The sequence below is a fragment of the Porites lutea genome, chromosome 7, assembly GCF_958299795.1.
Source record: "Porites lutea chromosome 7, jaPorLute2.1, whole genome shotgun sequence".
In the NCBI taxonomy this organism is placed as follows: Eukaryota; Metazoa; Cnidaria; class Anthozoa; order Scleractinia; family Poritidae; genus Porites; species Porites lutea.
Window position 1 is genome coordinate 32459214 of NC_133207.1, and position 27687 is coordinate 32486900.

At 38.7% G+C, this 27687-nt stretch overlaps 2 protein-coding genes across 2 annotated transcripts; both read left to right on the forward strand.

Annotated features, from left to right (window-relative positions):
- The first annotated feature begins 1224 nt into the window (after positions 1–1224).
- Positions 1225–6828, forward strand: LOC140944144 (fibroblast growth factor 2-like). The gene is made up of 5 exons (XM_073393272.1): positions 1225–1381; positions 1503–1545; positions 2420–2582; positions 3283–3383; positions 5557–6828. The coding sequence occupies exons 1-5, from the start codon at positions 1329–1331 to the stop codon at positions 5743–5745; spliced, it is 549 nt and encodes a 182-aa protein (XP_073249373.1). The 5' UTR covers positions 1225–1328; the 3' UTR covers positions 5746–6828.
- Positions 6829–21363: 14535 nt separating this feature from the next.
- On the forward strand, positions 21364–27422 carry LOC140944801 (probable serine/threonine-protein kinase DDB_G0272254). The gene is made up of 2 exons (XM_073393904.1): positions 21364–22192; positions 27049–27422. Exons 1-2 carry the CDS (start codon positions 21421–21423, stop codon positions 27420–27422), a joined length of 1146 nt encoding a protein of 381 aa, XP_073250005.1. The 5' UTR covers positions 21364–21420.
- The last annotated feature ends 265 nt before the right edge of the window (positions 27423–27687 follow it).

The following is a 27687-nucleotide window of genomic DNA, read 5'->3' on the forward strand; positions in this document are numbered from 1 at the left end:
GTTATAATTCACGTTAAAACTCCAAGGAATATCTAATTTCTAGCTGAAACTAAAGCACTCTCGAATACACGATCCAATAAGTTGTATCGTAGTATAAAACTGCGGGTAAAGCCTCGAGGAATAAGTTTCCAAAAATTTCTGTCTCCTTCGAAACATATTTCAACCGACCATAAAATTATAGTTTAGCTTTACTGAATTTAACTCGGGGAAAAACCCTCCCACACAAACTTATGGTGAGTTTTGCGTGGTTTGGATCTAAAATAACTACGTGAAAAGAAAAAGAAACTTTCATGCCAGAGCTACAAGTTAGCTTCTCCCTCTTTTTGCACCGTTTAATCCCTTATTTTTCTACATTTACAATTCCAGAAATTGCAAAATCGTTGTTGTTTGTCTTGGCGTAGTAAAGTTTGCATAATCATTGAATGTTTGCCGTTGAAAGAAATGGTTGTATAGGGTACGTATGAAATTATCAGTAGAGTTTTTAGTTTCTACTAGTCACCGATAAAGTAAGGATAATTTGTAATAAGGCAAAACTACAAGACAAGGAAGTCAAAGAAGCTGGACATGTCTTTTTTCAGCACAAGTATAGTTTTTCGTGCCTGATCATGCCTGAGGCAGTATTTAACTCTTTTAAGAGGCCATAGGTATCACAACTTACACTTTAAAAGGTCAACTGACCAAATTTGTAAATAATTGTTTTAACGGCGACACGATGGTTTCCTGCTATAAGTTGGATAAAAAAGATCGATTACAACATTTCCACATTAGTGCGTCAACACAAGAGTAAAAGTGGACCGGAAAATTCACTAAGACCTCTTCAAGTCTAAAAATTAACAAAAAATCTAAGGTTATTGAACATTTACGTGAAAGTCCTTTGTTTTTCCTGCATTGCTCAGGGGAGTAAAACGTATGGTATGGGGAGGAGGTTAGCCACATATCATTCCACCCACTACCTGACTTTCCGTAAGCAAGGGTTAAAAAAAATAGACACCTTCGCGTTAAAAAGGCGTAGGGTCACTATTTTCATCTGCCAATTAAGCCCCCAGTTGTTCTCTATTTACGTGATTTACTTTAGTTCCCTTCCGGGTTGCATTTTACTTTGCCCTCGGCAAACATCCTCGGGGATTGTTCGGGCGGAATTTCGGCACGCCTCTTGGCACTTAACGACGTCTGTCACAGAAATATACGAGCCCATCGGGAGGTCAACACTGGAGTATTTAAGTGGGCTGTAAATGAGATGATATAATCAGAACACACTCACTGTGGGAACAATACACTACCTGAATTCGTTCCAGCGATTACAAAGAACTGCAGCGCAAAATTTTACAATGGCGAAGGAAATATTTATGTGTTGGATTATTTATCTTATATATTTATCATCGTAAGTATATTTATCGCGTTTTTCTATTTTTCTTACAAACACTGAACGGAGGTTGTGAACCGGGTTTGGAAACCCTAAAGTTGGAAAAGTTACATCGACACTGTTTTCATTTTATTCACAGATGTCTGGCTTTACCTATGAAAGAAATTTCTTCATTTTCTGGGGTAAGTGCTTGTTATGTTTTGTGGCTTTCAATTCACAATTTTTTACGATCGACTGTATACCGAACAGGTTCTTCAAACTAAAACAGCGGCCACAAGTTGGACATACCTCACTTAAACACGAATTAGCTTAACGTCAAAATTATTCACGCATTCATTTTAGCACGTTTATAGAACGTTTTTTAAATGGACTCGAAATTTCATCTATTTTTAATTTAATTGGCAAGACCCGAGTAAACTGCCATTCAAGTCGATTTGCCTCAAAGAATTCAGGATATTTGACCAATATCGTGAAGTTGTCTATTATGCAAAATGAACTTATCTGCCTCGCATGGGAACCACTTCAAAAAAACGTCACCTTTAACTCGCAGCACGGGAAGTGACAATTTTGTTGTTGAGGAATTCAGTAATTCAAATTGATCTGGATTAAGACCGAGCGACAGGGGGTCAACAATAATCACTACACAATGGCTGTTTTATGGATAGGCAGTAAAGGACTACCTGGTGAATGGCTGGGAAAACACTTGTTTTTCTTGGCAATTCACAACAGCATTGTCACGCTTGTCAGAGCTAATCGCAACAAGATGCTCGCTCGCGCGCCCTTTTTAACACCCACGCTGACCGTGGAACAAACACGCGCGCGAACCTCGTAGCCCCTGCAGCGATCGATATGTACTTTGACGCCTTTGTCTGCTTGTGAAGGCGGTAATTACTAAACGCCGAGAAAACAAACTGATATGTCCGGATCACATTGTCCGCCAGTTTTACCGAAACCACAGCAAAGAACGAAACTGGGCCGCAAAGCTGAGTGACATTTCGGTAGACTAGCGGCAGTATCTTCATATTAACAAGTGTTTGCACTTCTTCGTTCGTTTAGGACACCCAAGCGTTAGAGAACAGTGGAATCAACCCCAAGCACGTCGTAAATAATCACATGGGCGTGTGGAGGTACAAACGAGTGTACTCAAGAAACAGTGGCAAGTTCCTTCGAATGTACAATGGAACTATAGACGGCTTGGGAGACAAACATGATCCAAATGGTGAGTAAGCTAGTTAGAAACGCTGCACGCGGTGATCTAACCGGACCCGCCAGTTGTGGGAATTATACGATTGTTAATTCATGGTAACGGAAGAAAGCGGAATGCCATATTCTTTTATTTACATCGGCTTCTCAAAAATCACCAGTCTAGTTTACACAGATTTGACAAGCGCGCGCGGCAGCGGGTACCGAGCGGTAATTTCAGAGAAGCACACGTCGGTCAAACAAGCCTAGTAAACTGTCTGTGTAAATTCCGCGGTGATTTCAAAGTTCAAGATCTATAATATGAAACTGCCGATGTACGTTTCTGTTTATCGGCGATCTGTAAGATCATTGCTTAAATTACTAGGTTCCAAGCTGTGGGTTTTACCGCCAGAGGAAAACATTAATTTCACTGAAGTACTTACAAGTGTAACATGATTGTGATGGTTTACTTAATCGCGTGTCAGCAAGGCACATGTAGTGGAATTTGCACGCTTGGCCAGAGAAGGCCAATAAAGCCGGTTGTGTACAGTGACTTTTTCAAATTACGGAAAAGGTGCGGAACGAGATCATTCCCTTTCTCCGTGCTACTGCCTAGCTGATGGAACACTCAGCTCCACGCGTGTACTAGTTGAAGAGCATACTAGCGTGACAGCTATAGTGATCCAGCTTGATTTGCTATGCCTACTTATGTGACGATATTATCATTTGTTTTGTAGTCAAGATCATGATGGAATCAGTAGGAACTCAAATTATATTGAAGTCATACGACGGAAGTGTATGTATCTGCGTCGATGACCACGGAGCGGTGATAGCTCGGGTAAGTGATTTTCATCAAACTACCACTGTAGCATTCGACCTCAGCTCACCCTCGTCAATAACCTATGCTCAGCCATCGCCTCCTGGGTCTAGCTAGAGGAACATGCTTTCAGACACAATTGTATTAGCAGTCTAGCTCCCTGGTATTATTGGGTTGTTTAGTTTTCTAGTGCCGCCTCAATATATCGAGCAGTCTGTTGTATCAATGCACAAAGATTTGCTCGATATTTAAAACGAGCGATCGTCACACTTTTCTAAAAGAAATCCAGCGAGTTTCTTTGTTGCATATACATTTTTACAGCTTTGCAAATTGAGTATCGAGAGACATAACAAGATAATTGGATACATGTGACCGCAAAATCGTCCAGATACATATATCTCATCGTAGTGGTCGAGGTTTATACTCTATAATTGACATTTAATTACGCCCCCTGAGGCGCGATTCAGTGGGGTTAGCGAATTTGGCACCGTTGTATTTTGTGGCTTGGCTCTGTTTTAAAAGTTTCGTGAGCCTCATATGCTGTAACAAAAATTGGGGGAAAAACAATGAACAATAGCATGCGAAAAGAGGGAGTTGAATAGGGACTTTTCACGGTAAATTTCGTAACCGCAAACATTTGGTCGTAATCATCATTGTTCGTGATGTACTTACTTATATAGATCGCTGATTCAATCTTGAAATAAATTTCATTTTATGATATCAATAAGCTACTAGCTGCAATCTTTGCAACAACCCTGTAACTAAGCTGCTGTCAGTTTACAACCGAACGAAACTCCTCTGTCATGTCGCGGATATGCGTATCTGAATTTGTGGTACGTTACTCTACCACGGATGTGCGCAAAACTCTCTCAGAGTTATGTTTTCTTTAGGAAGACCATCTAACACGCTAAAACATAATCTAAAAAATGTCTTTTCAACCAAAGCTCGAACCGCAGACAGGCGGAATATGTTTTATTACAGAAAAAATAGAATATATCAGTGGGTAATGATAGATAGCTTACAAAATTTCTCTACTGACCGACGGACGGATTTATTTAAAATCACAGCTTTTTTCCTGAAATAAACTAAAAATTCGTAACAGATGGAAAAATACTTTAAGCTGGGATCCCTAGGCCGTTCACCAAAATTGCTCCAGCGGAAATAAGGCGAAATGCGTAGGCATGGAAAACGTGACGAAGTAATTTTGCAGCGGAACTGAGACTATACAGTTCCCCACCCATCCCAGTTCTACCCTCAACACAACTGTCATCAGTCAATTTCTTACAAAATTTTCAAGAAAATTCCACGTTGCAAAAATGGACTGACAGTACTCTGGCTGTTTTTGAAAGTTCGCAACTCAGTGTAGCTCGAGGACCACCGAGTGTAGCATGATTTTACAACGAACCACAGGAAATATGCTACTTAGTGAAATGCTATTATTTTTTATAATGGTCACAATTTAAGATTTCTTTTACAGACACAGACCGCGGCTATAATCGTCTAAAGAGCTAATACAAGATTATATGACAGTCTGAAAAAGACACCACCAAGCTAGAAAATTACTCTGTAAAATCATCGGTAAATGTGAGCTCTACCAAATGAATAGACACTTTTTATATGAGCATACCCATGCATCAATTCACTTTATATCAATGTATATCATCGTACCTCCAAACAATAAAACTTTGCCGAAGTGAGCCTAGTGCTTGTAAACGGGAAAATATTATGTAGAACCCTTGGCGGGTGATCGTCTTACCGAGAAAATATAGGTTTTTGGTCATTTTTAAAATTAAGTCAAGTAAAGACGTCTGTCCCAGTACTTATCACTAGCTAAAACTGATATAACCGACATGTTAATATAGTTAAGGGAATATTCCCTTGGTGACCGCCTTGGCAGTAATAGTATAGCAATTGACCATAATTATTTATTATTTTTTTGCTTGCAAAACTAAACAGCCCACGATTCTCTCGGAAATTTCAAAAGCAGAGAAATCACCACCCAACTTGATGTAATGCGTCGCGCCAGTTGAAATCGAATATAGGTTGTCCTTCTAATACTCACAGTTACTCGCCAGCAATTTTCCCACGATAATAATATCCGGACTTAACAGTCCCTAGTTATATCTGAGTTACAGTAAGATAAGAACACTTGGGATTTCACTGATTTTAACCAGCTCTTATTTTGATCTTACAGCCATCACAGCAAGCCAGGAATGACTCAGCCTGTGAGTTTTATCATAACGTGTCTCCTAAGGGGTACACGACCTTTCGGTCTTATTTCAATCCCAGCTGGTATTTGGGGATCACCAGACATGGACAGGCCAAGTCAGCAAAAAAGACCAGAAAACATCAAAGAGCTGCACATTTTATGGACATGAACTGACACTTGTCATCTCTAGGTTGCTTTTTTCAAATTTAGATATTTTTCTAAATTATTTATTATAAAGAGAATATTTATTGTTTAGAAAAGACGTTGTACAGGTGCTAATATTATTTAATATTTATTGTGGTAGACTTACATGATCACCACGAAGAGACGAAGAAAAAAGAGTTAATATATGACAAACTAAAGTTTATAGAAATTTATATTGAACATGGAAAGATTACAAAGTCTATTTAGTACATCTAATTCTATAGAGTATTCGACATTCGAAAAAAGTACGTTTCTTTAGTAAAAAGAGATTGTCTATTTTAATATTTATAGTTTTAAAGAATGAGGAAATTATATTTAAAATTTTCAACTACGTGCATATGCTCTAATATATTTATTTAATTATTTTTATCTTTTTTGTTTTGTTTTCTCAGTTAGTTCAAACATGAATCCAGTTCTTTGCAGAAAATTACATGACTCTCTTTGTGTCAGCCTAAGCTAGATTATGAAATTCTACAGTTGCAATAATACAAAGATGAAAGGGTTGTTACTGAAGACAGTCATAAGAATCTGCAATGAGAAGTCACTAGATATTTCACGTCTAATCTTGTAATTGTGGACAAAACTCGTCAAAATCCGTCCATTTTGTGTTGTGTGACCTCAATGCAACTGATTTTAGAACAACATCGACGTTCCAAGTTGTATATTTATTGAAATTATTTATGAGCTGCCCCTCGAAAACTGGAAAACTTATTTAATTATTTATTTATCTATTTATTTATGAAGCGTTTCAATATAGTCCTATTTAACGAATATGAAAGAGTAATATTTTATCCAATTATTTATTTTAAGAAAATAGAATTCGAGAAAAATCAGCCAAGCATACGAGGATAATGATATTTTCTAAATTATACAACTTAAATGTACAACTTAATGTGGAGAATCTCGAAGCTCTGCATATGAATTTGGTCTTTAAAGGACTGTATATATTCCTATTAATTTGAACATTTGCGAGCTTTTTAGACTTAAACTCACCAATATGACATCTTTTTTAATATGATGGCATGTTATAGTATCTTAATAAACAAAGAGCATCCAGAAGTTGACTTGTCTTTTTGGTTTTATTAGCATAGTATAAGTGACATAATAAAACAGGAGACGTCTCTTGTGTTCCTCCTACTTACCAAAACGGGAAAGCATCCTGTGAATAGACAAGAACATCAAAAGTGAACAGGTAAAGAGAGAAAAAAGAGGTCAATTATTAGAGTGTGGGGCACACTGCACAAGGTCATAGCCCGTTTGTAATACGGATTTTAGCCCCTCTACCGGAAAACTATTCATTCACAGAATAACAAGATGCCTCTATTTTAATTTTTCTCGAATCTTTCTTATTTTAATGCAATTATCACTTGTTGATCAAAACCGAACAGCCTCACCTATCCAGCATACTCAAATAATGCGTACCACATCATAAACAAAATACGTCCTGCGTCAAAGTGACAAAATTACTTTAAATGAATCCAAATGGTTGCTGATTGACTATCATTATGCACAAGATATGTATTCTATGTTAATGTTTACGATTTTCAGATTTTTAATGGTTTTCAACCTCGACCGATCCTGGCCTTGCAAACAAATGAATTTAGCACAATTAAGATCATATGAGTTCGGGTAGCAAACGAACTAAACGAGATGAATATTATAAGTTTTAAATCAGAAACTGGAAGACATTCTCTATGGTATAAAGGACCGTCCATATTTTAAATTTTGTAAATAGTAAAGACAAGCGAGGTTCAGCTTTGATTCACTCAAATTCTTCTTGAGAAAATTTTCATCTCATATTAATGAATTCTTTTTTAATAAGGAAGCTTTAATTACTTTTCAATTTTTACTAGTATTTGTTACCTTACGTTTTATACAGAATTCTAGTCGGTGGATTATATACTTTTTGATCACAGTACGTCTTGATAAATATTCATCCTTCATCCAATCAAAAAGTGCTTGAAAATCCAATTTTATCAGTTTATATCTAGTGGATAGAAATTTGTCCAGTCGACAGCGATATGTAATAGAACTAAGTAAACAGGATTTGCAAACAGAAGACTGAAGACTTACTTCGGGCATGTTATGATGAAGCCTCTAACGTTCAGTCAAGGGAACACAATAACTTTTTTTTAAGAATCGACGAGTTAAGTGACCATACATCGCAAAGGTATTTAAAAGCTGGCGTATCTCAAGGTTTGGTGAGCCATCCCTTTTTTATGACGTGCTGGTCGCGATGCGAAATGTTTGACAGAGTGTGCATCAAAACCAAGAAAACTGGTATGTGTAATGTTCAAAAGGTAGCTGTATCGGGAAAGCAAACCTTTTTTGTTATGATGGGGACTTTCAAAGTTCGAGCGGCCTTCTAACAAACTAAGCACAAAAAACATGCCCGATCGAGACATAAAAGACAGTAGAGGAGATAATTTCATTTTTTGTTCAAAAATACGCCAGATGTACCTTCCATACAAACGACTCGTTTCCGGATATTAAAACCAATTTAATGCACGAAAACAAATGAGTTTCTACAAAAGGAAAAGGAAATACGTATTAAAAGAGTAATTATTTTCAAAATAATCATCGGAAACTATCAAAATTTAATGCCATTAGATGATTGTTTTTTCTATCTAAAGTAAGGACGTTAGTTATCCTAGATACATGCTCCCAATTTGACCTGTCCAGTTTCTCGTCAACAATAAACTTAAGATTTACCTCACGCCATGTAATTTCTCATTATAATTTGTCAGTTTTTTTTTATTTGTTAAATGGATAAAGAAATCGAGAATGTCGAAAATATATGGGTTTTTTTTGGGCTTGAAGTGCACAAAATTAATGTCTTAAAAGGTCTTAACAGTCTACATAAATAAAGCTTAGCCGTCTAGCTTTCGTGAGAATTCTATGCGGCACACAGATTAAGCATTTGAATTTCCTACTTGTGAACACCAGAAAAAGTATCAAATAAAAGCTTTTGAATTCCAAATTTTCGTCATACATTAAAAGGGAGTTCAAAATAAACATCATGACCATTCGCTTCGGTTTCCTCCTCTTTGCACGCAAACGGCTTAGGCTAAGGGTGCCTAATATTTAATTTTCAAATATACTATTCCCTGCGTGATATTTCCAGACACTTTTGAAGACCTTTATCTAATCTTTATAACGTATAATTCCTTTCTGCACAAATAAACACACACGTTCCATTTGATATTAAGTATAATCAACTTGTAGAGGCCTACTGTGATGTCAAATATTTTCCCTGACGGACAGCTTTGTGGTCAGTTGGCCTTTACTCAGATGAATCTCTATCTTTAGTTGGTGTTGTTGTTGATTTTGCAGTATTTGCTAGTTTGCGCGACTGTTAAAGCCGCCTCTCAAAGAAAGAGTTTAGTTCAGCAGAAGTCACAATGAAGGAAGCGATTATCCAGGCAGTCGCCGTCTATTTTTTAGCAACCAGGCAGTTACGAAACTCTCGGCGGATCAACCTTTTTTTAAGCGATCAATTGTCCTTTCCAAGGTTTTAACTTTAGTTGACAGTCTATCCGTGCCAGTCCGTTAGAAACGCATGTAGAAACGGATAAGAATCAATGGGAGCGACTATTTTGCATAAGAAGGGCACACCCTCGGCTTTAGCCCCTCTAGCAGACATAAGGGTGCACTGAATATTCCCCGGGGGTTCCAATGGCCTAGACGGGTGTTTCCGCCGGAGAGGGTAGGGATTTTCCTTCATTTCTTGTCATGGTGTCGAATTAGATCAATGAGGCATTCAGTTGTTTTGGAAATAAAATTTTACCCGTTGTTTTGTAAACTGGCAATGCATTCTATGATTTGACGTTACTGAACCCATGCGTCTCTCGTCCGGGGTGTAGCCTGTCGTCTCGTCTGAGATATCAGACAGTGCTACTTTCCCAAAACACAGAGAGAAAAACAAGCAAGGAAAGAGATGGCAATCGCGTTATTTGATTCGCAGACAACCTCAAGAGCGCAAGAGATAGATTTCAACTGGCTCCTTCAGATAGATACAATTTCCCCTCACCCATCAAAAAGGGGTTGAGGTAGCAAAAGACCTTTTGTATCTTATTTTTGGTTCTCTAATTGCAACTAAGCTATCCAAGGCAAACTGTATTTGAACACAGAATATGAATTCGCTTTCATTCACACACGGTCCGTCCAGAAAGTAAGTTCAGACTGCGCATTTTGACTAAGTCAACTCATGCTTTTGCTGCTTTGGGCTTTCAAGCATTGACAGTTCTAAATTTTGTTTTTGTTGCTTAACACCTTTATGGACAAAGGTTAAAACCGTAAATCTTCCGGATAATTTCTGACGGGCACAATACCGGTTAGTTCGTGAGTTCCTTTTTTAAAGGATATTTTCTTTTGTTTTCTTTATAGAGTCTTTCGCATAGACATAAAAATCTTACCATAAGGTGAACAGATAGAAGAAAACCCGGTATTAACATCCGTCGCACCAAGTTACAGGAGGTGGATAAGCTCTGTTCGTACTCATGCGAACTTTGTTTTGGTGCGGACCCATCTATCATGGATACAGCAAAAGCAATTATAGAAAAATGAAGTATCCAAACAAACAAGGTTTAATGTCAGCAAAAGATAGGTTGCACTCGTGTGCGCACAGAGGTCGCAGATCTCCGGAAAATGTTAGATCAATGCAGACAAATTGGCGCCTAATAAATTGAGGCAAACAATTCAAATTCGAATTCAAACGAACAGTAGGGAAGACAAAACTATTTTTTTCATTTGCCCTTTCCCTGGAGGTATAACCAATCTTTTGGGAATATGCTAAAGCGTTGAGAAGTTCCGTGAGTTGTTATGCATAATGGGGTGAGTTTTGATAACTTACTCCCGATCTGTTTATTTTCACCCCTTGTCCTTAATCTTTCGAATAAACCGGAAAATGCTAATTGATCCCACTAAAACGTAATCTGCACGAAAGAAAGTCGTTTTTGACACGTTAAATTCACCAAAACCTCGTGGCAGACGCGCGAGGGGATCACACTCTTCAACGCGCGTCCAACACGCCTAGTCATCGTAAAAAGGCCCTCTGCCGCTAGCCATTCACGTGGCACAAAACCGCCGTGATGGAGAGAAAGTCGCACTGGGACAAGACAAACAAAAGCCATACATAATTTTTAGTGGTAATTTCAGAAAAGGAGACCATACTCCCCTAGCCGTTATGTGTCGCCCTCCTTCTTCGCCCACTTATTCTGTTCTTTCTTGTGGGAGTCCACGCACGCACGCTCTCTCTCTCTCATGCACGAGTAAGAGTAGCAAAGACTTTACCAAGCATCAGCGTGTTAAAAAAACGTTCAGTTGAAACGCAGTTCGGAACCTCATTTCGAAAGGTTTCTTTTCTTAAACTTTATGCTACGAAGGGCGATTTTTTCGAAACTATTATTACTTTAAAGGGAAAAAAACAATCATATCAGTTCTGCTTAGCGTCCTTCGCGCAAATTAGCTTACTCTCTTTAGCTAGAAGAAGATTAATTTTACTTGAAATCTTGCTAATCAATAACTTTGAGAGCATTAATGAAAGAAATTTGATCTCAAAAGGGATAAGTCATTTAGAAAAATTCTTTGCGGTCGTTCACCGGGGAACGATTTTCAGAGAAACATCTTTTTTTACAATCTACTTTAAAGTGAAAAGAAGGAAGTGTATAATTATAATTAATGATCATGCATAAAGACATGGTATGGAAGAATGTATCAAAGGAGACTTCATTGATATCCTCTCAGCTCTTTAAAAATCACTAAACGCCGACTGAAGAACACCCCATGAGAAAAGCCATTATCAGGTTTATTCGAGACAGTCTCTACGACGTTCCGGTGCATCTAACACCCGGGGGTACTCGACAAAGTTTTGTACGGGGTAGGCTCCGCTCCGGGATCCAGCCCCTTGCCTTTTAATATACTATTTTTAACAGAAAAAACACCCCTTTCGTGTACGTTCTATTGGCAAATGATAACCTTTTTACATACGTAGCTTAGAGCTTTGCATCCCTTTAAACTGCTGAAAAATGCACTGATATTAATCAATCACAAAACCAGAACGTTTTCTAGACTTTTTCACACCCATCTGAAAATTCATTTGTTTGCCCTTTTGAGCTTTTTTACAGATGCAAATGACCGATTTCCCCACCTTTTTATAGACTTCAACTAGTGAAATCCCTACCCTTTCATATACCTGAAGCCTGAGAAAGATACCCCTTTCGGGCGGAGCTTCCCCGTATAACCATTAAAAGGAAGAACCCCCGGGATCTGACATCAAGAATAACTAAAAATCAAACTCATCTCTAACAACTTTCGCACTTCTTTACGGTCTTTTCATAATGAAGTTCGATACATTAAAAAGCTCTAGTAACACTCAGTTTTAATTTGGTTTTTCATTAAAAATACTGAAGCAAGTGTATGAATGTATGGCACTGCATTTTTTATGTTTTTTCGCCATAATCAAAAGAGGATGACCCCTTCATCCGCTCTTGTTAATGAAAAAAGAGGGAAATAATGTTTGTTTTGTTTATTATGTGAACTGTGGATTTACAAGATCCAAGACGACCGCCGGCAACCAGAGCTTCGCGTGCAGTCTTAACCACCGCGCCATCTTCGAAGGGTCTTAATTAAAGATTAGTAAATCCAGGGCCGTAGCCAGGAAGAAACTACAACCGAGGCGAACACACGGTCCGTTGTACGAAATCAGCCGTATGAAATCTTCTAATATTATCAGTCTGATAAAAAAAATAAAAATCGACAGTATTTGGTAAAATTTTACCGAGGCGAGTGCCTCGGTTCGCCTCATACTGGCTACGGCGGTGAAATCCAAATCGATTTGTAATTGAGAAAATTTGTTGGCTGAAAGACACTAGATCCTCACTTCATTTGTCATGACGTCTAAAGAAAATGGACTGATCAAAGATGCAGAGGGTTTTCACCTAGATCGTGAAGTTTGAATTTAGGGTGGTTTGAGCCAATCAAAACACAACTATTCTCAGGTTTTGGTCAGACTGTCGCCGTGAAAGCGTCCAAAAGTTTTCTTTGGCGACCCTGCAGATTAACGAGTTCTGAGATGCAAGATACTCTTTGCTCGCGCCTACTGAATGGAGCTAAGATCTATGTTCTTAAGCTTTTTTTTCCCCATAAAAGAAAATCATGTTATGGCCGGATTTAGGACGACCACTATCGCATTAACTAAATGTTACTGAAGTAGAAATTTTAGATACTCGTGACTGAAAAGATCATCTTAGCTTGGAAATATTACACAACTAACAATCCTACTGGAAATGAGTAATTTAAGTCTACTTTGCGGTTAATTTGCCAACAGTTTTGCACAACTAATACATTCACTGAAATAGTATCATCATAATATCATTCAAAGCTTTTGAATGAACTCGTTGTACTCAAACTTAAAGTTATAAGACACAGCTTCTCCACAGGAAATAAGGCTTAACTCCATGAACCATGACAATTTGAAATCAAAACCCAGGGCACGTTCTCTTCGAGCTGACACATAAGCTGAATAAACATTTCTATTTCCGAGGATAATAAGTCGCAATACGTGCGAAAAGAGAAAAAAAAACGCCGCCATGCACCGCCACATTCAATAACCATTTTGTGCTACAAACGGACGCAACATTGTTGGCCAACAACTCCCAACATTGTTGGATGTTACATATTGCGTCTGTTTGTACACCCTGTTGCATGTTGTTGGATGTTGCGCAAAGTTTGAAACCGGTCAAACTTTTCAGCCAACAACTCCCAACATTTCTTTTGTTCCGTGATCGCCGAAGCGTAGCGCAACAATGTTGGATCCGTTTGCACAGCTCTTCCAACATTGTCGGAGCAACGCACGCTCATCACGCATGGTTTACAAAGACTTATTGGTCGTATCCTTCCCACGATGTACTGCAGGTCTCAACATTGTTGGGAGTTTGTTACATCTGTTTGCACACCACTGCCAACACGCACGCAACAACTCCCAACATCGTTGGCGCAACAATGTTGGGAGTTGTTGCGTCCGTTTGCACGCAGCCTTAATCACCTTACAGAACCCTTACTTACGCTTAAATGCATTACCTCTCGTGGAACTTTTATTGTTGTTGAGGGAATAGCTTGTTAGGAGTATTATTAATAATATATAGATTTAGCCAGGGCTAAAAGCGAAGCTCTCGATAATATTAAAAGTTTGTTCAAAAAAATATGATCGCGTGTTGGCTAAGAGGCGAAGGCAACGCCGGAGAACGATGAAAGACAACAATAGGTCTAATTAGCAAAAAAAAAACAACTTTGCACGTGCAGCACCTTTTTTTTTGTACATTCCTTTGCCGTTGTTTTGCACGACTACAACGTGATACGTGTCCTTCCAACAAAAAAATGTCTCCTGTGTTTTTTTATCTCTCGCTTTAAATCTCTTTCCCCCTTTTATCTCGTTGAACTTCGCTGTCCTGCCGCCTACTTTCTCTTTTTCTCTGTCTTTCTCTTGCTCTATATTCCAAATTTGTGGACATGACAATTAATCTACGCTTAATACTTTAGACAACACGGATACAGAAACAATTTCCGCTTTCCGCTTTCGTCTTTATTGAGCTTTAGTTGTCTCTGCTTTACAAGACGCGGGTGGCTATGCGATTTCCCGCCAAAATAATCTCGAGTTGCATTTGGGTTGCCATATCTGTTGTTCGAGTTATTTTACATTGGTATGCCTGTGGTGCGGACGGACGGTCGGTGGTCGGCGGTCGGTGTACGGTCACGTGATTACCAAATTTTCTGGGATGGGTAGATTTACTTACACATGGTGCTCCGCTGGCGCGGGCTTAGCTATTAATATTATTATTATTATTATTATTATTATTATTATTATTATTATTATTATTATTATTATTATTATTATTATTATTATTATTATTATAGCGCGCCATATTGTCATGCCGTCTTTGTACTCATGTCGGGAGTAACTTGCTGCATTCACTTGTTAGGTGACTTACACTTTTTCCTTTCTCTCCGCGCATCCTACACATATATGTGTAGGATGCGCGGAGCGGAAAGGAGAAAGTGTAATATCGGGTGATTCTGAAGTTTTGTCAATGTGAAACTTGTTATAGTTAGTTCTTAAAGCTTGTTCTTGTGCGCTGCAGATCAAGAGCTTCTGTATATGATTTTAAATAGAGAATAAAACGGAAATTACATCTCTTCATAAGAATCACAATTTTTTTACGATTAAGATGGATAAGTGGGCTACTGTAAGTTACCTCCACTCAGTCCTGTTACCATTACTAGTCATACTCGTGATTAGACAAAGTCGGACTCTCGCTGAGCGGTCGTCCGATTTTGTTTTAATCTCTCGTGTGACAACGGACCGAAGAGTGCTCGGCAATCCTATTATACATATTTTATGTTGTGGTGTTCTTTGTTTTGGGGTTTAAGAGGATAGTACGCACGACATGTTCTGTTGTAACCGGAAAGTTACAGATACGATTTTGTTTTATAACGAAATATCAGACTATCAAGTGTTAAAATCCCTTTATAGTTTCTTCGTTTTCATTTCATTCTTTTGAAGAAGCAGTCTTTCTTCTTTTGCTCAAAGAGAACCGCTAACACTTCCTATAGATCAAGGTCTCTTTGACATTATGCGACGCATAGCAGTAGACTTTTACAGTTAAACTTTCGCCGCGTTGACCGTTAACCGTGGAAATTCATAACCATTTTTTGGCTAGTCCCATACAAAAGTTTAAGAGTCAATGAGCCCTTCATATTCCTCAAAAGATTCAAACTAAAAAAAAAGTTCACACCCTTTTATAATAATTGAACAAAGTACTACAGAAAAATACCTGATGAAGCTTCAATGTTCCGTCAAGATCAGCTTAATTTCTATAAGAACCTATTTAAGAACCATTTATCATTTTTGTGAGTACCACTTCAGGCTAACTTGCAAAAAATGCAGATTCAATTTGAAGGGATTCGACTCCGCATAACAAAATATATACAGAATAATCAATTATATAACTTCTTACCAAAAGAAACTCCTCTCTAGTTTCAACTATGAATGGTCACACTTATGGGCTTCATTCAAATAAATCCCTGAGGACCAAAAGATGTACTACTAAGATGCTTTCATTTGAATCAGGCTAACTATATTTTTCGTTATTTCCCGGTAATTAAACAGCTTTTAAATTGGTTTTTTAAAGCGCATTAGTAAGCAGTTCCTGAATATTTAATTCTTCCGAATCGTCAGGATTTCATCTATAAGTAATAAAAAAGATGATCCTCCCGTCTAAACAGATTTGAATCAGATGAACCGGACCAGATTAAACCCGACAAGATTACACCAACTCACAGTAACCACCAGGGGTGGGGGAGGGGGAGATGGGAGAGCCGTCCGGCTCCGCCCCATGGTCCAACCCCCAACCCTTTCACATTTTTAAAAGAAAAGCTAACTTTTCGTACACCTTCAATTTAAAACTAAAAATCGAGTTACAGGAAGCAAGTCTCCTTGTCATTTTTAGGTAACGTTTAATAAATTACAATGATACAGCTATTGGTGAGTCTGCTCGAAAGGCTCTATGTACCCTTTTGTACTTTTCAACTCCTTGAAATCTGCATACCCTTTTACTCTACTTGAAGCCTGAAAAGGGTAGGACGTAAGAGGCCATACAGGGAGTACCCCCAACCAGGGGTAAGCATTATTACTTTCAAAAATCGCTTCTGTATGATAAAATTTCCAGTTTCCAGTAATAACACTTTAGGTTTTATCCACAACATTCAATTCATTCTATCTGGGTGGGCTCTCATTCTCTCTGAATACGAAATTCTCCCAAAATGGATTTTCAAAGTCCACAGCCAATAGCAGGGACCCTTACAGATAAATTTGTTTTGATTATCAACCAGTAAACTGATTTAAAAAGCGAAAAGCTAGCCAAGTTCTAAAAGGAAATTGATACAATCAGCATGAGAAACCTCCATTAAGAAAATAAGGGTAATTCAGTGACTTAAGTTACTTGATGTCTTAAGGAGCCTAAATGCGCGTTTCTTGGTGTTTGATTAAGAGATGAAATACACCTCTCATCCAATAAGAGGCATTTAAAATTAACTTGTCTATAACTTGAATTTAATAATTTCCGTCCTTGTAAGCAAGGTATGCTGCCTCCAACACATAAATACTACAGTTAAATAAACAATACCTACAGTACTTTCCCCAAATAGATAATAGGCTTATATTAGTTTCTAAAACCGTAAAAGAAGTTTCTGCGTCAGTATTTAGGGTAATAAAACTTAATCAACTGAGTTAAAAGAAACTTGACCACGACTGCAAAAGAGCTTTTGTCCCTGAAAATGTCAAAGTCACACTACGTATAGATTCCAGATTTTCAATACTGTGTTCTTTTTAAAGATAGAAAAACAAAATCGCTGACTAAGTATAGTAGAAAAAAAAAAGATTGCAAAGAAATTTATCTCCACATCATTTCAGTGTGTACTAATTTCCATTTCTATACTGTCGAACACCACGAAACTACTATGCAGATGGTTACATTCATTAAAATTGGCTAAAAATTCTCCAGACAGCTAAAAACTGAATGGTAATTTGGAGATAAGGCTCATCTGAGATCAGCAGTTAAGGTGGAAGCGGATTAAAGTCCAACTGGTAAAGTTCATCCAATTTGATTTTGACTTTTTCATAGTGATCAGCTATGAACAAATTAGAAGCGTGCCCCTCGATCACTTCCTGTCAGTATGATATGTCGAGGAGAGCTAGGATGATTCTCATTATCCTCTGTTAAATATGGGTGGTCTTGCTTGCCAAAACAATTGCTATGTATGTGATTAAACCCATGTTTAAGGAGACTGGTCCATGAGAGCGACATCACTTGATCCGACCCTTAAAGAAAATACAGATAGGTACGTCTAGAACGCCAACCAAGGATCAATGATCATCCACTTATTGGCGTTTTTTCATTTCATGTCTTGGCGCACAAACGCACTGGATGATAAAAACAAAACAATAAAAAAGCTTCTTTTATACTGAACAGCTGTCTCTGCGGTCTTTTTTAAAAGAAAAACGCCCCCGCAACTCTAACTCATACCATAAGCCGTATCTTGTCAGAGAAAGAAAACAGATAGAAAACCCTTACCGTTCACCATCTGCACAATCACGAAATGAAAAGTTTCATTCTCAAAAGCTACAAACTGCCACAAAACGATCCGAAACATGCAGAATATTTGCGCAACCAACACATGTATTATAAAGAGAAACGTGTCCCTTACTAGCCTCCCCGCAGACGTTCTTTGGGGTTCGTTCGTCACACATTCATTTGTGGGAGAAATGAATGCGTGACGAACAAACCCCAAAGGACGTCTGCGGGGAGGCTAGTCCCTTACATGTTTAGCTCGCTCTTTTCGTCATACAACTCACGACTGAAGGAGAACTTTCATAAATAAGAGTTCATTACCATTATTGTTATTATTATTATTATTATTTTATTATTACTATTATTATTATTATTATTATTATTATTATTGTTGTTGTTGTTGTTGTTGTTATTGGGGACGTTGTTAAAGACTACATGCAGTTAGCCTGTTCCAAGCGTTAAGATAGTGGAGAGCGGCGCTTTTATTTTTTCGCTCTCCTTTTCACTTCGCACCGCTCCCCACTATCTGAACGCCTGGAACAGGCTAACATGCAGTCCACAATCAAACGGGTATTCTCTGTACAGGAAATCACGTAAAACCCCTCTTCCCTGGGAGTGGCCCATAAATGTCACATTCTATCAGCTGTTCCTCTCTCTTTATAGGAGTGTCCAGTAACAGCTTGGGGCGCAGGAAAACACGTAGCTCTCTGGCTGTGAGCAGCAAATCGCGTAAGTTAAGGAATCCTCAGGGCCCATCGAACAGTTTTTTTTTTCTTAGGAATTTTTGTTAGAAATTTTTTTGGGGAGGAGGTTGAAGGCTTTCTTAAATTTTTGAAATACGCCCCCGCAAAACTATTATAGTCACTTTATCAGTAATAATCGATCAAAGATGACTGAGTCCCCGCCACATTAGAACAGAACAAGATAAAGGAGTATAATTATATCGAAGGTCTAAGGATTTCAATTGCATAGAAATAGGAGAAATCATTTCAAGCTTTGCCATTTTCAAAGCTTCCAAAAGCTGAACAGTAATATAGAATTCTACAAATAGCAATGACTTGGGTTTATAAAGGGACAGCTTTGGGTATCAAATAAACTGAGCGGCCGGGCCACAAAGAACGAAAACAAACTTAAATTTACTTCGCCTCCTTGCACGTAGATACTGCCTTCAGGACCTAATTGCAAAATCTTGGAACTTGCGTCTTCGTTAGCCAATTAGTAATCAATTTTTTTGCCGTTTGCACAAGACTCATATGCTTACGGACTAGTGAAAACCAGGCTTAACTGCTGACCAGACTGTGAAGTTGCCAAAGTTTCTTTTTAAATTCGTCAGTTATCCACGTCTGCAAGGCAAAGTTTGTCTGTCTGTCTTTTCCCTCCTCGTCAGCCGCAGTCGTTACATTTGCTGGATTGATTTCGTCTTTTATTTACTAATATTCAATTTGATACTACATGATCCACGATTCACAGCCGTTTATTAGCATATCAGTGATATATTTGTATTTTTTCTTGATATTACAAGTAGTTTAGTAATGTTATCTTTTTAGGTATAGATTCTTAATTACAACTATGTACTGCATGTTTTTAATTAATATGTACACGGCCCCATAAGCTGTATTAGCTTTTATGTGTTTTATTTTAACCCAGGGCTGTCATTAAAGTTTTAAGCAGCGGCCCCAAGTATTGCGAAAAGTAACAGGTCATTTATCCCTTAAATTCTTCTATGTTCGTAATGACTGACTTAGTTAGAAACTTTGTGTGATCGGTTGATTTTACTACAGTAGCTTACTGAAAAAGCCGGCTATCGACTACTGATGACATCCCTGTAACTGTGTTAAAAATAAAAGTTGTTCTTGTTTGTTGTTGTACCTAAAAAGGCAAAACCTTCAAGGAACGAGCTAGCTTCTGCTACTTTACTTATGCCAAATTTTGACCAGCAGTTGCTAGTGACAATTTGATCATTAGTTTCTGAGGATCTGGCAACTCTCATACTAGGATTACCATCTCATAGTATCAGAAAACTTGTCTAATAAAAGAACGTACTTCTCTCGCACCGAAAAGTGTGTGTGCATGATGTGTGCGTGTTTGAGGGAGTGTGTCCTTGTGGTCCTTTCCATAGGCGGTGCCTGATCAAAGAAGCGTAATTAACCGGGCTCGGGCTCCCACAAATCTAGCCTCTCAAGCAGACGTTCTTAGGGGTTCGTCACGCGTTCTTACCACAAATCCTCTCTTGATAGAATTAAAAATTCAGCAGAAACAATTACAGTGGAACCTCGATAAAACGAAGGGCCAAGAGACTGTGACTGACAAAATTTGTTCGCTATAATGAGGTTTTGTTATATCGAGGTTCTTTTTCATACATTTTATTATCACTACCGAGGTAAAGAAAATTGTTCGTTATACCGCAGACTTCGTTATATAAAGGTTCGTTAAATCGAGGTTCCACCAGCTGATGCTCAGGGAAGACCAGACGGCTTCATAATTCGGAGGTGGAAATGGGAGTGGTCGAAAAATGTTACATTTTCAGAAGGGAAATTGGGCACGCGACACGTGAAGGGCACCTTCACCGTATCCTCTTCCGCCATTTTACACCCCCCCCCCCCCCCCCCCTCTCCTCCTTTTCCCGTTTGAAAGCCTTTCACACAGACTACTCCTAGACCATCCTCGGAGACCCAGGGGCAGTTAGTCGGGACGATAGAATGTTTGTGGTGAAAGTTTACTGTAAGATCGATCTTACAGAAAACTTTCACCACAAACATTCTATCGTCCCAACTAGCTGCCCCTGGGTCTCCGAGGATGCTCCTAGCTAGACGGACGTGTAGTGTCAAGAGTGTCCCTCTTAGACTTTGAGAAAGTTGACTGGGAACATACGTTTTTTTTTTCAGTTCTGTGTTTACAACCGGAGCTAAAGAGGAATAAATATTATGGAATAAGCTAGAATAACGTACCCGTAACTTTTCAGCGGAATGACGCAATGATGTGCCCTTTTTTATCCTTTTTCCTGGAAATGATGGAATAAGTATTTCCTCATTGTCCAGAAGGTAGATTTTCCGAACGAAATAATAATGAATTTTTTATCTGGAACTGATTAAACGGACCAACGAATTTTTTTCCTGGGCGGGAATAACCATTCGAAATGTCGCCAAAGGAGAGGAAAGTTTACGATGCAGATGACCACACAAAATGTTCAATAGTCTGATTGTCAACCTGTTCAGTTACATCGTACAAGACAAATTTTTCTTACTGTGCCGAAATGTCGGCTAGTAACCCCTGCGAACATTGACCTTGACCGGAAACCACATATTTCGTCACGTAAAGGTACCCATAATGCAAATGGATCAAAAGGGGTTTTGGTTGTTTCCGAAAGCTGATGATCAATGTGAAGCGAGGAGCAAAACATGAGAAAACGGAACTGAGAAAAAAGGATCAAACCATCTTCCAATCACATTTAGCTATCATTTCCCGGAAGAAGTCTTCAGCTTCGTAGTCTGGCAACAATGCTGTCCAATCGAGAAGGCTTATGAGGAATTGTAGCCGGGGAGCAAAGCTTCAAATCTTCGAAATGAGTTGTGTAGGAGCAGAGGAAGAATCTCTGGAATCTCATGTCAAAGAATTGGTGTTGAAAAAGGAGATAGGCAAAGGGTCTTATGGCAAAGTCTATAAAGCTGTGTGGAAGGGACGCGACGTTGCAGCGAAAAGGTTTCACTCTGTATTCTTCCAAAATAGCTCCTTCCTGCAAGAATACTATATGGAGGAATTTCGGCGAGAATGGAATGTTCTAAAGCTTCTCGATCACCCTAATGTAGTAAAACTACACACTGTTTTATTTCCTAAAGGACTCTCACCCATAATAATCACTGAACTGCTTCACTGTGACCTGGAAAAGTACATTAGAGAGTCCACAACCACACCAAAAATCCCTGAAATGAAACTGACTTGTATCGCTTTAGATGTAATCAACGGTCTTGATTACATGCATGGCTTGGAGCGTCCTGTTGTGCATCGTGACATAGCGACAAAAAATATATTGTTAACAGAGCATGGTAATGCCAAGATTGCAGATTTTGGGATGGCCAAAATATTTGAAGCAGGCTGTGAAATGTATGCCACCAATGTTCCAGGAACACCACTATATACAGCTCCTGAAACATACCCTGTTATGAAGCAGTTTGAGGTGGTAAGAAATGCAAAGTATGGTCCAAAAGTTGATATATTTTCTTTTGGTGCAGTGGTTATGGCTATGATTATTGGACATGAACCAAGAGTGTGGCCGTTAACTCCAATCACCAAAGGTATGTTTTGATGTGAGCATTAGGGAACTTAAGCAATGACAATGGAGACAGCAACAAGAAAGGCAAAAGAGCAATGGGTTTGTATTAGCAAAACAACAGCTTTGCACATGCATCATGTTTTTATGTAGATTATGTAGTTCCAGAAAATATTCATACCCCACCATGGAGAGAATTTCACTTAGGACCCCCCCCCCCCCCCAACTTCCCTGGATTTTCTATATTTGTAAGGAACTGATAACCCCCCAGCCTCCGGAATTTCCCCAAAGACAAAGACCCCCCATGAACCCCTCTAGAAAAGTTTATTTTCACAAAAAAAGATCATCAAAGTAAAGAACGACGCTGTTTGTGGTTACGCAATGGTTTTCATGTAATATTATGGAGGGGTCTAGAATTAAAACACAGTAAACTACCTACAAAGCAACCTAAACTAAAACATACTGCTTTTGTATCTGTCAGTTTACCTTGATGTGCAAGCTCACGATTCTTTTTTCCAAACGGAGGCTAACTGTCTCTTTGGCTGTAATGTTGATGGAATTAATGCCATTTCAGCGTGAATACAATCGTGAACCTGTCAAACTTTCAACCACAAAATTTAAAGAAAACAAAAAGGAGAATAAAAACTCTAGATTCTAAAATCATTACATCGTATACTGTATTTATTCCATTAAATGCTGTGGCATTTACTATATTTTTAGTGTCTCCAATGCAGCGCTAATTCAAGGGCGGCATTTATTTCGAAATCACTTTTTCTAAATCACTGACAACAGTCATTGTAAATCGTTTGTAAATATTGTACGATGTAAAGGTTCCAATTGCCTAATTTCATACCGTGTAGGAGCCTGGCACTACCGGATTTTCCCAGACTTTCCCAGGTAAAGAAAAGGTCATTGCATGCAGTTGAAACGATATTAAGGGCCAGATTACTCCAGAAAGTTAATATTGTACAGCAAAGAATGGTTGTTTTACTGCTTTAAAGAACTTCAACCAAAAAATTCGAGAAAAGAAGGATCTAATCGGAGACTTTCGCTACTTGAAAGTATTCATTTGGAAGGATTCCCGAACTGTTCGACCAAAAATTTGAACAAAAAACCGTCGAGTTTAGCTTTTTTACGGTGCTGGATCGGACCGAATATTGGGAAAGATAAGGGAGTGGGTGTACCTGTTTTTACAAACCGTTAAATAAAGACTACAAAAAGCAAAACACGCGAGAGTGACCCTGAGTGAAAGGCAACATCTTATTAGCTCGGCAAGGCTAACATTAGATTTTCTCCCCGTCGCTGCGTACGGTCTCAGTAGAAATCCTAAAGATCAGACAGGAAGCAATTGTCACTGAACATAGATAAAAGCAAGTATACTTCAGTCTCACTTGGGAGGCATTTCTCGTCCAGTAACACTACAGTTCCTGTGACCAGACCTCATGCATTAAGCAATGTTATAATATACACAATTTTTCTTAGGGGGATAAATTGTGTATAGTTTCTTTGTAAGGCCTTTGTGTGTGATTCTGTACCTTCCAGTTACATTGTAATTCTTTTAATTTAGACACTACTCAGGACATGTATAAATTCATTGATAAAATGGCAATGGCTTAGAAGGCTCATTTTTTGAGCTGCATCTTTTTGGAACTTACTAAGACCATGTTTACAATTTGGGCAGTCACCTTGTGATCACAATCAAGAATGTCACGTACACCTACCTTTTGGCTAACATGCACTGAGCATAGACTACCGGTAGTCCCTTATTCTCCCTGCATGTGATATAAGATAGCTAGTTTTAACATACACAATGCCACAAAGTTCACCACACTCAGTACCTTTCACGGACATTACTCTTTTCCACGACATAAATAATCCAGGTAATGAGCCCTTCTGTACTGCCCTTTTAAGTTTTGATCAGGCATACTTAGGTTACGATCGGTACATACACAATCACATCTTTGTACTTGCCTGTAGTGCTTCTCTACTTTATAGATGCGGGTAGAATTAAACAGAGACTCCTTTGCTGCAGAAAAATTATGACCATCTTTGGTTCGAGTGACCTGTTCATCGAACTGTTGCTTGCACTTGCTGAGTATCGGCTCCAGAGGTTTAGCTTCAGGGCATGGCAGAAATATTGCACCCTTTCCATTGATCAATTTTTCTTCGAAAAAGAATGCTTTTGTTCGAGTTTTTACTCTGACTATCCGCCCTTTTGGAAACTGGACTTTTTAAAAAGTTTGGGAAAATCCGGTAGTGCCAGGCCCCCGCATGGTATGAAATTAGGCAATGTCTCCCTTATTTCGCTGAGATAGAATCGCAAATGTCTGGATGGTGCAAATTGTACCGAGGTTTTTCTTATTATTCTCGAGTAGACACCACATTCTTTTGATTAGGTGCGGCGTTTATTTGAGGGCGGTGTTTATTGGTAATTTTGCTTCCATCTGCAGCCGTTGATCGAGGGTGGCGTTTATTCGAGGGCATCATTTAATCGATTAAAGAGGGTGTGCCACACATTTCAGGGAAGGTTAAGCATTCCATGTTGTACTGTTTTTTGATCGACTGACGTGACGCAGAGATTGAGGAAACATAGCTAGGGAAGAGTGAGCTTGTGTAACCACACCTGTTACGCGTTTTTGTCTCTACAGAGACTGGTAACGCATAATGGCAGTCAATATTACACACGCGACAAGTTTTTGTTAGCCTAACAGAGGCCTAACTTCTTTGGATTCGCATACATAACGCTTTTGGAAGATAGAAAACCTGGTTAAGATGAAAAAACAATCATAAAATTAATGATATAGTTTAACTTATTTCTGTCTTCAAAAATGATCTACCAGAGCAGTAAGTAGCAATTTTCATACACAGTTCGAAATTAACCCCTTGGAAAGTGATTTTTATTGTCCAACCCCCCTCCCCTCTGGAATTTCCTGGGCCTCTGACCACCCTCCCCACCATTCCCTCGGAATTTCCAATTCCCTCCGTGGTTGGGGTATGGATATTTTCTGGAACCACACATTTCTTAGCCATCTTTGCACGACTACGACATGAAAGTGCCCATAATTTCACATTCATTTCATGCTATATTCTTTTCCTGAACTTTGATACAGTCCTTTAGAATTCAACTCCAATTAAACAAGGTGGAATAAGCACAATAAAGTTTGAGGCACGTGAATTCACTCTTGAAGTGACGTTTCCATATCCGTCGCCGTCGTTGTTGCTTAAGCACCCTATTCTTTATTAGTAAAGTAAGTAAGTGAAGTAAATATCATATTATCCACTCCCCTCAAGGCTTTTCAGGGATAATTTACAACACTGGTTGGGGGACTTTGCCAGACTGCTTAAGGTACAGTTTGCAAGTAATGATGCCCCCATACATGAGTGTGAAAGTGAGATAGACCACTACACCGGGCACTACGTGCCCTACTCTTTACAAAGAGTGTGTGGGTTTTTCAATGTCCCACAGATTTTTTATTAGATGTGCAAGGGCTTGTGAGACAGGGCCTACGGTTTATCATCCTTATCCGAGAAGACTGAAAAGTCAAACCGTTTGCAGATGTTATTACAAAGGTAGCACTTTCTCCTCAGTTAATTTAAGACCCTGAGTGTTGGTCTGCCTGGGGTTTGAACCCACAGCCTCCCGCTCAGCAGACCAGCATTTATCCCATTGAGCTAACCAGGCGGCAGTCCATAACTTGCGTTCAAAAAGGCTGCCTGACTCATTTAAGAAATGGTAAACATGATAATCATAAAACAATCGTGTTACTGATGTACACAAGGGGGTTGCTATTTGCACAAAAGAAGCACAGTTGCTTGAGGCGTACCCTAGAGCAACTCTAGCTTCTTGAGTGCTTAGCAAACCTCCCAAGTGCATTCATGACTCGATGGTTGCACAGCTACCAGAGAACCACATAATCAAAGAGAACAAGTTCATTAATCCTGACAGAGAGCAGGGGAAAGATTTGAGTTTTATTACCAATGCACTGTGATGCATGCAAATCATTCTTTGCAGTCATTTCTTTTCGATCTTTTTGCTGAATAAGAGTCTGAGTATGTGCTTTGCTGTATAGTTACAATAATCTTCAATTATGCAGTTAAGTGCATATCCATGTATCACTACCAGCAGTACTATCTACCCAGTACAGATCCCTAGGGAGGGAGGGAAAGGAGCAATGGTGACTGCATGTTCTTTTTTCTGAGAAATTCTCTGCTAATTCACAGAACTTGGTTACAATGTTAGAGACAGTTTGATTTGGGGAAGTCTCAACTTAGAACTTACATACATTTATTGATTTTGATGTTCATTCTGAAAAATCATTGATCAAGGAAATCTTTCTTAACACCCATTATTCTCTTTGAGATAAAGGTAAGAGATACCTTTACTAGCCGTTGTAGTGTTGAGCAAAATAAATTTGTAATTTGGACTTGTAAGTTGCTCTGAACAAACTGCCAATCAAAGCACGTCCCTTTTTGCAGAACAATGTTGCAACAGTCTGATTGTGAAGTTCCTTTCCTGGTTACCTGCAAATCCCTGCTACAATGATATGTTGCCCCATGGCCACTGCAGTTTAACTCATATATATATATAAAAAAAAGCAAAGAATGCAGGATATTCATGACAGGTCACCCGTCCAGTTCCTAACCCCGCCCAACACGGCTTAACATGAGTGGCACCATAAAAAGTGAGTTTTGCGAGGGTAATGTGAGATACATATTTCTAGTAAGATAGTGGACTCTCTATTTATTTGGTTGAAGATCTAAGTGGCAAAGTGGATAAATGGATTTGTAAATCATTTAATTTTTTTAATCTATTATTTTGATACATAAATCTGTTTTAAGTTGTTATTTAAAAAATCTGATGAAAATTTTGATTCCTTTAAGATGGTGAGATGATCAGCGAACATGTCCGACGCAAAACAGACATCACCGAGATGGGGGAACATTTCTTGAAAAAACTGGTGGTAGCATGCTTAGAGAATGACAGTGCTATGAGACCTGGCACAAAGGAAATCAAAAACGTTCTTGAGAGACACAACTTTGAGGCTGCGTGGGTAGTATTGCAATCAAGTGGATTTGAAACTGATGATGAAGTCAGGATTGAGAATGCTGAATGTCAATCATCACCTTATTACAAGCTCAAGGTTTCACTCATTGTTTTGCTCCAGAAAACATCTATACTACCCCTGTGGAGGGTTTATTGGTTTGAAGTCCCCCACCCTCAGGAGATTCCAGTTAAGTTCATAACAATCCTTTAAACCTTTTTGGCTTCTTAAAGACCTTTCACCCCTGCTGCGTATTTCCAGTTACCCTCCATGAACTGAGTATGGATATATTCTGGAACCATTTATTGGTGTCAGGGGAATGGGAGACTTGTTTATTCATTTGTCTCAAGAATCCATTATTTTTGGTATGTTTTGAGCATGACAGCCTTAAGAGAAACCTCATGTGCATATGCGAGCCTACTGTTTTCTGTTTTGTCCATGGCATTTTAAAATTCATTATAGCACATTACCACAAATA